General features: G+C 38.5%; 1 protein-coding gene across 4 annotated transcripts; it reads right to left on the reverse strand.

The window, feature by feature from the left end:
• Positions 1-1,006: 1,006 nt before the first annotated feature.
• RAD1 (RAD1 checkpoint DNA exonuclease) lies at positions 1,007-14,837 on the reverse strand. Of its 4 annotated transcripts, XR_002482218.1 has the most exons (9): positions 14,700-14,837; positions 14,020-14,263; positions 12,801-12,909; positions 11,027-11,285; positions 8,366-8,464; positions 7,985-8,039; positions 3,976-4,101; positions 3,430-3,484; positions 1,007-1,250 (listed from the first exon to the last, which is right to left on the reverse strand). XR_002482218.1 is itself a non-coding variant. In XM_021714808.1 (8 exons), exons 2-7 carry the CDS (start codon positions 14,215-14,217, stop codon positions 4,000-4,002), a joined length of 822 nt encoding a protein of 273 aa, XP_021570483.1. In that variant the 5' UTR covers positions 14,218-14,263; positions 14,700-14,837; the 3' UTR covers positions 1,007-1,250; positions 3,976-3,999. The 4 variants fall into 4 exon arrangements, 3 of the variants coding, with proteins under 3 accessions (XP_021570483.1, XP_008060860.1, XP_021570482.1); XM_021714808.1 differs by lacking the exon at positions 3,430-3,484; XM_008062669.2 differs by lacking the exons at positions 1,007-1,250; positions 3,430-3,484; positions 3,976-4,101 and having other exon boundaries at positions 7,665-8,039; positions 14,700-14,836.
• Between the last annotated feature and the right edge of the window lie 23 nt (positions 14,838-14,860).

Below are 14,860 nucleotides of genomic sequence, written 5' to 3' on the forward strand. Positions count from 1 at the left end.
AAAAGAAATCACCTGAAAACCATGAACTATATAAAAGGTCCTAAATTAGATAGCTTCTCCAGTTGTGATTAAAAGCAGTCCAGGTAGCCCAGATATCCTTGAATTGCCATCTGAGTCAAGGGAAGTGCTCCCAGCTCTTTAGGAAGAAAACCCAAGACTATATAGTCCAGTTGTAGAGGCCTATTAGAAGAGTCAGCATTTGGGGATATGGTGATGCGGTGAAATAATGGTGACATAGTTGCCTCAGGTTAAGTGCAGCCTTCTAGTTCAGATAAAGCAATGGTTTGATGCTGGGAGAGGTAGGGCCAGTTATGGTGGAAGAGAAGACAAGAACCAATAAAAATGCACAAATGATTTTCTTGTTTCCTCTAGGTCTTCTGTTATCAGTAAATAGAAAACCTCTATACAAGGCAGCCAACAATAAAAGCAACTTTGCTGATGATAAAAATTCTGGACCACAAAATATGTTTATCAACACTGGTAGCAATGGCAGATAAAAAGCAGAACAGTTGTTTACTAAGGACTCTGCGGGGAAAAAAAATTACAGGTAAAATACCCAAGGGCTATTAGAAACCAGGATCCTGATCTATAACTTGGAGGAGCAAAACCTTTAGACGCATGCTTTAAGTTACAGTTTCTTATGTCACCGGGACTCCATTTCCTTCAATTTCCCTTTTCTAACTCTTATTTCTTTCAGTTCTGACTTTTAAAAAAATTCAGCAATACTTAAGTAGTTTATTGATGAATGTTTTAAAATACCACATTTAACCCTGAACAATGCAGGGGTTAGGGCTGTCAACACCTTGTACGGTAAAAAATCTGCGTATAACTTTGGATTCCCCAAAAACTTAACTACTAACAGCCTACTGCTGACTGGAAACTTTCCTGATAAGAAGTCGATTAGTACATATTTTATATGTCATATGTATTATATACTGTATTCCTACAATAAAGCTAGAGAAAATAGAATGAAAATTATAAGGAGGAGAACATACATTTCCATTACTGTATTGATACCATAAGTTTATTGATGCCATAAGTTTACACTATCTGTTTACAAGATGAATTGTCTGTCTGAAATGGCAGGCAACCACAGCTGCAGACCTCAGTCTATGGTACACATCAAGCAGTTCAACTTTTTCTTGTAATGTCATGTCTTTCCTCTGCTGCTTGGGAGCACTCCCAGCATCATTAGTGGCACTTCGTGTGGGTCCCATGGTGCTGATGTTTACAGTACTGCACTAAACATACTGAAAAATACCCAAGAACCACAAGAGATCCCTTTTTACTCTGATATGCAGTTTACTGGAGAGACAAACTGCTCATGCTGAGGTGATTAGTGTCACATGGTGTTTTAAGTGGATACTTGCAACACTTCAGCTCACTGCAATAGCAGGAGGCAGCTACAAAATTATTACTGTAGTACAACATGTACTATGGTTTTATGCAGCTATGATGTAATAGTTAATCTTTACGTTTGTTTATATTTCAGCTGCAAATGGCGCCATGTATGGTCTGAATGTGTGAAAGTTTTGATAAATTTTAACTTTTTGTAATAGATCTGTATATATTTTGTTAGTAAATGATAACAGACTCGTAGCTACATGTATTTTATGTATTCATGATATGTTTTAAATTTTTTTTTGGTATTTCTAGGCTACACAGTTCATTTGTGAGTTTTTTCCAATTGTCACAAAACTCCAATTTTCCAATGTATTTATTGAAAAAAATCTGTGTAAAATGGTACTGTGCAGTTTAAACCCATGTTGTTCAAGGATCAACTGTATTTGGAAGTATTTTTAGTCACAACCTATTTGAGGTCCCTAGAACTGCCTTGTGAGGAATGTTTGATCCCTCTGAGACAGTTGCTTTGATCTGAGTTACTGAACTCATCATAACACGTTCAAAGTCAGAAAGGACCTTTATATTTTATAAATGAAGGAACTAGGGACAAGAGAGATTAAGTGATTTGTTCAAGTGCAGCTTGGTTGTTATAAAGCAGACTTCCTGAACCACAGATGATTATTCTTTTCATTCCACTATGCTGCCTCCACCAAACTGGGTTAAAAAGGCTTGTTTTATAAAGGAATGCTCACTGAAATTGTTCATAAAGGAAATCCTTGGCCCCTGAACAAGTGTATATCTAGGAAAAACAATTGGCAATCGAATTGTATCCTTTACTTCTTCATATATTTGGGGACAAAGGAGACGTCTCATTTGGATTTATACTATTAAAAAACTTTTGCTGAGCATGGTGGCTCATGACTGTAGTTCCAGCTACTCAGGAGGCTAAGGCAGAATTATTGCTTGAGCCCAGTTCAGCTTGGGCAAAATAGCAAGACCTCATTTCAAACTGCCCCCCAAACTTATCTTTCCTTTATCTTTTCTTAGCTGTCCAAACTGATTTAATGCAGCTCAAAGGTCCTGTGTCTTTGGGGATCCAAGTGTCTCACTACCAACATCTATATCACTCACTCAGTGCTTTGTTATAGAATCACATTTTGGTGGTTCATTCAATAAATTGTTTCCGCATCATTTGTTTAGCCTGTAAAATCTAAAAATCTAATAATCAACCAGTTCCCAAGATATAGGGATATTGTTCTGCTGTGGCAGAAACACATACAGCAATTAATCCAAATGTGTGTCTAGGTGTTCTCCTGGCAGCTGTCAGCTCGCAGAATGCTTTAGGCTTGACACTCAGGATCAAAGTCCCAAGTTGATGGCAGCTATACAAATTCCACTGCCATTCTCTGTAGTGCTTAACTGGTCTCTGTTCATTTTAGCTCTGCCTGAAGATGGGGCTGCTGTTCTTACTCAGAATATTCTCAGTTGACTAAAGTAGCCTCAGAAGATCCCATTTCCACATACTTAACTGAAAATGGATTTTCACAATGACTTTGATAAAAACAGACTACCAGAAAGAAGTGGCCATTCATTCGGTCTCCATTTTGGGTGGTACCAAAATTTTAAAAATGTTACTGCTTCATGATTTTAAGATCTTCAGAGGGACAAACCTGTATCAATAAGACAATATTATAAGTGTAACACCATAAAATAAAAATTTATAGTGTACCTATTCTTGCATTTGGATGTGTTTTTAGTATTTCCAGTTCATCTTTGTCAAAGTTGCTATATTCTGAGATTTTGATGTTAAAATGTTTTTATGAAATGATGATAATGAGTGGTATAGTCTTAATATCCTTATATCTGGCAAAGTAAGTTGGCACCTATGTTGGTCACAAGTTGTTTTTTTTTCTCCTTCACCAAAGACTATTTTTTTAGAGCAGTTTTATGTTCGCTGCAAAATTAAGAAAAAAACCACAAAGATTTCCCATATACCCACTGCACCCACACATGCCTGGTCTCTCCCATTGTCAACATCTCCCACCAGAGTGAAACATTTGTTACAAGTGATGAACTTACACTGACCCATCATTATCACACAAGCTCCTGTAAGGGTTCACTCTTGATGGAGTATATTCTGCTGTGGGTTTGAACAAATGTATAATGACATGTATCTAACATTATAACATCATACAGAATAGTTTCATTGCCCTAAAACATCCTTTGTGCTGTGCCCCAAAATTTTAAAATTTTACTATTTTGGTGAAATTCTTGAGAAACCACATTAGGAATGCTCAGCAGAATACAACCTAATATAAAGTTGCATTCTCACCAAAAACCATAAAAGCTACTTTCTAAATTCAATAAATGGGAATTAGCAATCCAGAAAACCCAATCTAATCAAACACCTGATATATCTAGTGGATCTGAGCTAATATACACAGCTCTTACACTTTTTTGAATTAGCTAGTAGGCACTGATATTTTTGAGGTGGGTGAGAATTCACTATTTTGCCACAATCTCTGTTCCAAGTTAGAAAAAAAAAAAAAAAAAATTCAAGCCCAGATCAAACTGTCTCACATAAAGATTTCAATAAACAATTTTTAGCAAGCATACGAAAATATTTGTTACCTGTTCTGTAAGTTCAGTGAAGCCCTATTTATTTAGTAAGTTCACCCACCACTGCATCAAAGGTCCATTAAAGGCAGGCTTGAGATAGAATTGTCCAAACCCAGTCAGCAACAGCAACCAGAAGTCCTTGGACAAAATAACAGAAAGCAAGCCTCAGACACCATGCATAAGGAAGGATACAGGCCACAGGTCTTAGATTCTTATTTCCTTGTCATATAAGGATGAGGAATTACTCTGAAATAATTTAGTTAGTTCATGTCCTGAATACTTCTACTTTTACCAATGAAAGCCACAATTACATTGACCCACAGCTATAAATTTCAAAAAAGAAAACCTACTTCACACATTTACCCTATTGATTATCAAAACCTCTGGCAATGATTGAGATATGGATACCAGCTGTCTTTGGTGATTCTAATAAGAACACTAGGTGTCGATTCTGAAGAAAATCTGTTACAGTTCAATGAATGCCCCTGGGGTGCCTGCAACCTAACACACATACAGAGAATGGAAGCAAACTACAAGTGAAATTGGGAAAATAAAAAATACTACACGTTTCCAATTCTCAGGATTCAATAGATTTTATTTCAGGTAGGGATAAGGGACTGGCAGTGTGAAGACAGGGAGGGAGAGAAACCTGCATTTAAAAAAAAAAATCCCCCTTGCAAACTGCTGAGAATGCTGCAACTGTAACTAATTTCTACTAGACTCTTTGGCAACACCACAGAAATCCTGTGGCTCCTCATAAAAATGATTGTTATAAGCCTTATTTTTATTAGGAACATAGAATTTAGCAAATCATTTTATTTTTACTTTGAAGCATTTAATCAATTGTAGGTAGAAGCCGGCATCAAGTGAGGAATAAATAAATTAAAAATCCATAAATTACCTATCCATTTGTAGTAAGCACAACTGTATTGAAAAGAAAATGAGGGCTGGGCATGGTGGCTCAAGCCTGTAATCCCAGCACTTTGGGAGACTGAGGTGAGAGTCCACGGGCTCAAGACCAGCCTGGGCAACCTAGTGAGACCTCATCTCTACAATAAATGAAAAAGTTAGCTGGGCATGGAGGCGTGCACCTATAGTTCCAGCTACTTAGAAGGCTAAGGCAGAAGGGTTGCCTGAGCCCAGCTGGTTGAGGCTGCAGTGGCCATGAGTGTGCCAGTGCACTTCAGCCTTGGTGACAGAGTGAAACTCCAACTAAAAAAACAAAAAAGGAAAATGAGGTAAACATAAAGCCAAAACTAAAATCTTAAAAATAGGATTGTATTCTTCTAAAATGAATGTGTGTAATACCAGAGTCGTCTGTTCTGCCTGTAGAAGCCCTCCCCCTAGTGTTCCCTTATAGGAAATAAAACAAAATTAAACTAGTAAAAATTTCTGGGTCAGATAGAACCCATATAAACAGGGTATCTTTTATTAAATCAGTACCTTGATGTTCGGGTGATTCAGAAACAACTTACCAGTTTGTGAATTCTAAATAGCTGAAAGATGTGTAGCTAAAATGACAGCTTTGAATGTGAAAAAACATCCATGCTTTATTAAGCTGATCTATATTTAAAATTCTTCATTGTTCAAGTTATCAACAACAACAAAACCACCTTAGTTCAAAATAAACTTAGAGTTAAATAATCAGAATTTGGCCTGGTGTGGTGGCTCATGCCCATAATCCCAGCACTTTGGGAGGCGGAGACGAGAGGATTGCCTGAGTACAGGGATTCAGAATCAGCCTGGGCAACTTGGTGATACCTCATCTCTACGATAAATCAAAAAATTAGCTGGTTGTGGTAGCACACGCCTATGGTTCCAGCTACTTGGAAGGCTGAGGTAGAAGGATCACCTGAGCCCTGCAAGTCAAGGCTGCGGTGCACTTCAGCCTGGGCGAGACTGAGACTCCTACTCAAAAAAAATAATAGTAATAAATAAAATAAATAATCAAAATTAAACAGTTACTAGTAAGATGCTATAAGATAATCTGAAAGTGACGATTCTTTCATCTAACAATAGTTACTGAATGCCTATTACACACTAGGCAGTATTCTCGGTCCTGGACACATCAGTGAACAAAAAACACAACTGTCCTGTTTTAAATTTAAAGGAAAATAGCCCTTGAAATGTCTACTGATTAAATACTATATTTTAGGTTTGTTCTAAAATCTAAACCTAAATCTCATCTTTTGGCGTTTAAACAAAAAATTGGTATTTAATAGATTCATACATTTCCTTCTCAAACACATACATTTTATATAAAAATGCAAACTACTTTTGAAGCAGCTGGGCATCCTGAGATTGCTGAGACTGTTTGAGAGACTTACTAGTTATCAGGCCCTGTCCCTGGCTACCTCCCAAAACTGTACACATGCCTGGGAAGCAGTGCCTTTCACAATGCTGTAGTAGACTCCTCAAGTCACACTTTGCCACATTACCCTACAAACCAATTGCCTCTAATGCTGTGACCTATTTCAAGGTAGGGCATTTCAGGTATATCCTCAAATGTCAGTGAATATCATCGAATGGTTCTCAACATCCAAGTTTGGGATATTTTATTTGGGGGAGGGGCTAGTCACAATGACTGGCATTTATAAGGGCCAGGAAGGCAAAATGCATTCTACAATGGGATTAGTTTTTTTACTATAAAGAACTGTCTCACCCAAAAGGCCAAAAGTGCCTGTCCATGGAGAGGCTCTGAGCTGTTGTTACCTGGTGCAGTAACAAAGACAAATTTCATTGTAGCCATATAATTTTTTCTACTAGAGAACAAGTCAGATACTTTTAGTATTTTATTAAATACAAAAAAATTTACATGCTTCAAAAATTATTTCAATGAAAACTACCCAGGAATGTTCAGAATTACTTAACTGATTTTTTGCACCTTGATTTGGTCAAGAAACTCATAGGCAAATGGAAGTATCTAGTAAGTACTTACTGCAGTACTGACTGCATTGAAGTCTTTTTTTTTTTTTTGAGTTGGAGACTCACTCTGTTGCCCAGGCTTGGAGTGCAGTGGCATCCTCACAGCTACAGCAGCCTCAACCAGCTGGGCTCAAGCGATCCTTCTGCCTCAGTCTTCTGAGTAGCTGAAACTACAGACGCACACCACCATGCCCAGCTAATTTTCTGATTTATTGTAGAGATGAGGTCTCACCAAGTTGCCTAGGCTGGTCTTGAACCCCTGAGCTCAGGCAATCTTCTTGCCTCTGCCTCCCAAAGAGCTGGGATTACAGGCGTGAGCTACAGTGCCCGGTCATACATTGAACGGTTTTGAGAACAAGAAGAAAATTTGTAACTCTGAAGACTATTTTATATCCCATTTGTAGATTTCATCAAAAGGGATACAGAACTGTTCAGATTTGTTTGGTGATGCCTCAACTTCAGAACATTTGCAAAGAAATCACATGTAGAAGCCATCACCTCAATGCAATTAAATGCTATTTTTAAAAAGTACCCGTTAAAACAGCAGTTCCCAAATTTCAGCATGCATCAGAATTTCCCAAGGAAAGCTTGTTAAAATACAGACTGCTGGCCTCATTCTTGGAGTTTCTTTCAAGCTTGTGGGTGCTTCTGATGCTGTTGGTCTGGTAACAACTCTTTGATAACCACTGCTTTAAGATCTGGTCTCCAGAATTCAAACTAATAAACAATGCTCATATGCTTTTGCTTTTTCTAATAGTAAGTAAATAAAAGAACATTCCATGGCTTCATGGGAACATTTATTTACAAAATACACAGGAACTATTAGGATACAGGGACCTTGCTCCTATCTTCTCCATGCTTCTTCTCTGTAGAAAATCCAATAAGAAATTATAAAGACTGCTGTCCTCAGAATGAGAACTTAACCTATCATGAACGTACACATAAATAACACAGTGTGTTGTCACACTCATGACTCGGATTCAGAAACTTCTTCATCAGGGCAGCAGTAATATTCCACAAAACATATTTGTCCATCTTCATTTCTGATCATATACTGTAATGAAAGGAATCCTCGGTTATCTATTCGAATAGATACCTTACAAGATAGGACTAATGCCTTTGTAGAGGGCTTCAGTAATGAAATCTTGTATCTGTAGAAGAGTAAAGAAAAAGTTGTTATTTTAACTTAACACCATAATTATAACTCCAAGGACAAAAATTAACCAAGGAGTACCAAGTAGCAAATATATGAAAAATAATCAAGTGCTTATCCAATTTACTAATATTTTCTCTTGATTTTAAAAAAAAGTATCCACTTCTACAACTCCAAATCCCCTAGTAAGTTCAGCACCCTATTGTTCATTTTTAAAAAATGCTATGCATTTTTATTAACAAATTGAAAGTTTTTTGTTTAATAGAAATTTGGTATTTAACCTCACCTTCATCACCAATGGCAACCTTTATAGTAAGAACTGACCTGTTGACCTGGGTCTGATTACAATGAAATGCTTCCACCAAATCAGAATCTTTGGGATAGTCAAGGTGAGAACTTCCTGCATTTCCAAAAGTAGACAACCTATAGAAAATGAGCAACTCATTTATTCATTGGTCCAACAATAAGCCAATTTAAGATCCACATAAAGAAAACACTTCCGGCTGGGCTCGGTGGCTCAGCCTATAATCTCAGCACTTTGGGAGGCTGAGGCGAGTGGATTGCCTGAGCATGCGGGTTTGAGACCTGCCTGTGCAACTTGGCGAGACCTTGTCTCTAAAGTAAAAATCAAAAATAGTCGGGTGTGGTAGCGCGTGCCTGTAGTTCTTACTTGCAAGGCTGAGGTGGAAGGATTGTGGGAGCCCAGTAGGTCGACACTAGGGTGGCTATGAGTGTGCCCCTGCACTACAGCCTGGGTGACAGAGTGAGACCCCAACTCAGAAAAAAAAAAAACTTCCTGAAGAAGCTCATACTGGTGGGTGAACAGACGTAAACAAATATTTACAGTACATTATAACAAGTACCCTGACAAAGGTTCCCACAGGATGCTGTGGGAGTTATTAGGGCAAGTAACAACTAATCGACAGCCTTGAAGAAAATCAGTCACAAAAGAAATGGGGAGGGGGACTTCAATTTCCCTATCTTAATCCTCCTCGATAATGACTTTTCCTCATCCTTAAGTCAAAAAAAACATATAACAGAGAGAGAATGGAGAGAAGACCTTGATTTAAGTCAACTGCAAGCCTTGGGTCCTGTTCCCAATCCCATACTGAGCAATTATGGCTTTGCTGTATCTTGGACTACTCTTAAGGCTGTTTTGTGGTTTTCCCCATTTGGTAATATCAGCAGCTGTGTGTAGACAATTTACAAATGTGCTGACTTAATCTGTAAGAACTTCTTGGAGCATTTGCTATGGGGTTAGCACATTACTAACTAATATATGAGCATGGTGATAAAACCTAGGTGTTGGCTTTTTTTTTTTTCTTCTAACACAACCCTTTTCTCTAAGCTGTTTCATCTAAGCCCAGCCAAGATGATAGTTCCCAAATCTAAGTTTCCAGGCTAGACGGATCTTCTGAATGCCATACCTATGAATCCAGCTACTCCTTAGTGTTACAGATACCTCAAATTTCACATATCCAGAAAAAAATTTAAACTCCTACCTCTCCACCACCAAATTGTTTCTGATCCTGGAGTTAAAAGACACCACGATCCATCTAGTTACCCATGCTGAGAGAGAGCATTTAGAAGGAGATCTCTGAAATACTGTTTAGCGTGGAGAATTTTAATTAATATCACTGCTAATTAATACCCTTGAGCCAAATTGTTAGTTGCCTAATGCCATGAGAAGGGCCTGTAATTATTTTATTCCATATGTATTAAGCTCTTTTATTCTCTAATATTCTGAAATACGAATATTTAGATCTGCTCTCTAAATTGTTATAATCTCTAAGTTGATTCTAATCATAAAAAGGGACTGCAATACTATAATATCAGAATATCAGAAGCTCTGGATGCAGTGGCTCATGCCTATAATCCCAGCACTTTGAGAGGCTAAGGTGAGATGATTGCCTGAGCCCACCACAGGTTTGAGACCAGCCTGGGCAACATGGCAGGACCTCATCTCTACAATAAATCAAAAAATTAGCCGGGCATGGTGGCACACATCTATAATTCCAGCTACTTGAAAGGCTGAAGTGGAAGGATCACCTGAGCCCAGCAGTTGCAGTGAGTGTGCCACTGCATTCCAGCCTGGGAGACAGAGTGAGACTCTCACTCCAAAAAAAAAAAAAAAAAAAAAACAGTATCAGAAAGCAGCTTTATAGTTTTTAACACTGTATTCCTGCTGAAAATTGCCCTCCCTTAGGAAGGTGACATTGATCCTTCCTCCCTAAGTACTCATGTATTGTTTTGTAAATATCCATGTGTATTATTTTGTTAATTAGTGGCTAGCAATTTTGTTCCTCCTCTGCTGTTTCATATATCCCTTCTTCATCTGGATTTTAAGCTGTTCTTCCCACGGAGCTTAATAAGATGGATCAACACATAGTAGGTGATCAACAGATACTTAGTGAATGAACCATGTGTGGAAAACATCTACTTCCTTTTGCATCCTGAAGTAATTTGAAAAGAAAGGCGGGGGGTGGGATTGCCAGTAGTGGGAAACTGCTGGGGGTGGGGGGGCACACACCTCATCAACAAGGGTACCCGCATAATGAACATGTGTATACCTAATGCTGAACTGTATCCCACATTTTTTAAATAAAATATTTAAAAATTTTTAAAAAAGGAAAAAGATATCATATGATACAAATGTTTTCCAAATGCTAAAACCTGGTTTTCCTCATGACATAACCTGATTTACAACAGTAAATAGTACAATAAAAAGCCAGCGGTTTATGAATTAGAAGATTGAGCTTTTATCCAAAAACAAACACAACCTAACCATGAAACCCTTAGTAAGTTAATCTTCCTGAATCTTAAGTTTCTTGATCCATAAAGTTATGAAGTAAAAGTACAAGCTCTGTAAAGTTCTAAAAATTCTAGGAGCCTACATAATAAAAATTCCACATCCTAAGCACATGTGCAAGTGGGGAGACAGAGTACAGACCACATTACTATATATTAACTATAACTCTCAAGTACCTGAAATAAGGCTTGTCAGGAGACATGGTAATCTGTAGGACGTCACTTGTCATATCCAATTCGGAAAATGCTTCACGGAGCCCCTCTGACTGCAGAATAATTTTATTAATAACATTGGTGCTGCAGAAATCAAAGTCCAGAGTCTCCTCGGGCTCCTGAGTATTGATTTTGCAGACTGTCACCACGCCCCCTTCTTCCAGGAACAGCATCAAAGGGTAACCATAACCTTGGTAACACATCCGAAGTGCAGTTAAAGTCCCTGCAATGGAAAGAAATCATACTTCGGGCTTAGTTTTACAGTTATGGGTTCAGCTTCTTCTCAAAGGATACATAAAAATTTATTCTGCCCAATTACTAGTATATATGTACCTTCTCATAAGAAGGCATTACATCTTTCCTGATGACAATTGTGTGTAGATATTTCCAAAGATAACCACAAGAAAACTAGGATCTAGGACAAAATGTAATGTATTGTCTCAGGAATCATTTTTCAGGTTACCAAAAAACACCTCAGAAATAGCTTGCTGATTTTATACATACATACGTGTGTGTGAGTATTATATGTACAATTGCAAGACAGAGAATCTTCATGAACTAACACGGCAAGTTGTTGCAGAATAAGCTATGCTATTGAAGGTTCAATTTGTGCAATACTGGATTGCTTTGATATTGTCTCTGTAGTGTAATGTCAGTGTATTCACTGATGCAAACCACTGGAGGGAGATAGGGAATATGACAGGATATTCAAACTCCTTCTCCTTACTGGAGAGCCACAATGAGGAATAAAACAGGATAGATGCTTTTATGAAAAACCAGCTGGGAAACAATGTATTAGAAAATGTATAATTAATAATAGTGGAATTTTCAGTGCAAAATTAAACATTATATTTCTGAAGAACCATAACTGAATTTTCCCTAGCTAATCTCCAGATCGCTTTCCTATGACAAAAAATCATTCTTTTGGGGCTTCCTTGTAGTTTTTTATTCATAGCAACTGAAGTTCCCCATTCTTAAAAATAATTCACTTAAATAAAAAATATGTATTTTAAAGGAAAGTATAGGGAAGTTGGCATACTTTATAAACAGGGCCTAAAAAAAGCAAACAAATTTTGAACACAGTAAACTGGGAGTCAGGACAACTAGCTTCTGTTTTCCTCTGGCATTAAGTAACTGTAATTCTGGACAAGTTAGGGAAAGGAAACAATTAAAACATTTCACGATTTTAAGGATACTTAAAGTATCCTTTTATCCAGTTCAAATTTTAAAAACACAAAAGCTTTGTAAATTTAAGAAAGATGAAAGTAAATACTTTTACAAATATGAAAAGACCTAAATACATACTTTTTTTTTTTTGAGTCGGAGTCTCACTCTGTCACCCAGACTGGAGTGCAGCCTCGACCGGCTGGGCTCGGGTGATCCTTCCGCCTCAGCCTTCCAAGTAGCTGGAACTACAGGCACGTGCTACCACGCCCGGCTAATTTTTGACTTATTGTAGAGATGAGTTGCCCAGGCAGGTCTCAAACCTGCGGTCTCAGGCAATTTACTCACCTTAGCCTCCCAAGGCGTGGGATTACAGGCTGAGCCACCGAGCCCGGCTTAAATATACACTTTTAATTAATATGGTAAAAAGTCAGAATCTATGATCATGACCACTGAAAAATGAATTGACAACTTAATTTTCTAAACAAAATGCTTATATTCCAAATAACTTCTTATATTTTTCTGACCACATTGTATGATGCTTTTATGTCTTTATAGAAATAAAATGGTTTACCTGGCGTTGGACTTGATCCAAATATAGATAAACAGTCTAAAAGGACAGTTAAATTAATTCGAAAAGTAACAGACTCTTCCTGAACGGTAAATTCTTGAAATATCCCAGCCTATGAAAAAAATAAACATGGAAATGTGGTTATCATATAAAGGGATGAAAACCAACATCTAAGGTTCTAGATTTCACTTTATGTTCTAAAAATAACAATATTGTGCTAACCCCATGAGAATAAATTCTGATTACAGAACAAAAAATCTTAGTTTCCTCAACTATTATCCATTAGAACAACACTACTGAATAGTATAACAGTGATTTAGGCCCCATCCAAAACCCTGTGAAGGCTTATCTCCATTTCTAGATCTGATTCTTAGATCTCCATTCCTAGATCTGAAACTACCCCTGTGTGACTCTCCTTTGTCTCATTTTTGTGCCCATCAGTACTGCTGAGGTTACTTGGAAAATAGACAGTTGGATAACTGCATGCATGATATTAGTTGTCAGTTGAAGAAAAACAAAATTTTAAATTTAGATCTCACTATGTTGCCCAGGCTGGTCCCCAACTCCTGAGCTCAAGTGATCCTCCTGCCTCAGCCTCTCGAGTAGTTGGGATTACAGGCATTTCATGCTGAGTAGTTTTTAATATCTTTTGAGGATGAGGACTATGTCTTATTTACCCCTTCATCCAGTGGTCATCCTGTGCACTTAGGTATTTTAAAAATGCTGAATTTAATTGAAATCCTATCTGAGCCACACAAATATTACTTTATAAGGGCAAAGAGATTATATTACAACTAATTAAAGGGCAAATACTTTTTAATAGGGAGTTGATAGGGAGCTAAAAGTGACGTAGTGGTAAAGAGCATATATCCTGGAAATAAATGTTCAGGATTCTCATCCCAATCAGCCACTTACCAGCTGTAGGACTGCTGGCAAATCATTTAAATTGTGCCTTGTTTCCACATGCGTAAAATGGGAATAATAACAGAACCTAACTCATAGGACTACTGTGACGATTAAATGAGTGCCTAGCCAATTACTCAGCTTAATAAACTTTAGTCATCATTAACCATTATCTCTGTAAAACAAGATGGGAAAAGAATCTGTTACCAGGAGAGACAAAGAATTCAATGACATTTTGTTCTCAACTTAAATTGTCTAATTCATTAAACTGCGTGAAGAATATCATATGTCACAGGCTTAAATGTGCCTATTTTCATACCTGGATAAAAGCATTTGCTTGCACACACTTTGCATTTTCCACTGTCACCTTGATTCCATTTTTAGTAGCGAAACACGCGGCATGATCTCGGAAATGAATAGCTTTTAAGATAGTGTAGAGGTTCCTAACGTTGTCAAGGCTGGCCACAAGGCTGTACTGATCATTCTCATCTTGGATATGCTGGGTGAGGAGGGGCATCGTCCACTGCCCATTCAGCTAAGAGGGATGCTCCTGGGGCCAACACCTGGAGAGATTCGACCATAAATTCCCGTATCAATGCCGGCGAGGTCGGGCCACCTCAACCCACGATGAGAAGTGGAAGGGGCCTTGAACCAGGCAGATCAGGCCAAACCCCACCTCTGCCACTTAACTCTCTTGTAACTTTGGGGGAAATTACCATCTCTCTAAGCTACAGTTGCCTCGTCTTCAGTACGGGGACAGTACTATATGTAAAGTCGGAAAGAACGAAAACAGGCAACTAGCACAGTAGCCCCTCTTGGGCCCAGTCTCGCCATGCCAAACGGGGGCTACGAATCCGCAGAGCTGTGTTTCCAGCTGCCCGACGCCACCAACCCTGCTTCCAACAGGCGATGGGGGTGGGCCCCGAGTCCCCAGAAGAGCCTCCAAGTGTCCCAGGCAACCACATTCACCAGCCCGCCCGCAGAACAGCATCGGCTTACTAGTCCAGAGATTCTGGGGTGCGGAAACCCGGTCCGGGAGCCCGAGAACCCTTCTTAGTAAACCCTGGGGAGGGGAGAGCGAGCTCCTGGGAAACCGCGGAGGAAGCGGAGCGGCTCCCGCCACTCTTCTCAGACTGGTCTTCCACCTCGGGCACCGTCAC

This window comes from Carlito syrichta, unplaced genomic scaffold (assembly GCF_000164805.1).
Source record: "Carlito syrichta isolate Samal-C Ts95f unplaced genomic scaffold, Tarsius_syrichta-2.0.1 Scaffold305792, whole genome shotgun sequence".
Classification (NCBI taxonomy): domain Eukaryota; kingdom Metazoa; phylum Chordata; class Mammalia; order Primates; family Tarsiidae; genus Carlito; species Carlito syrichta.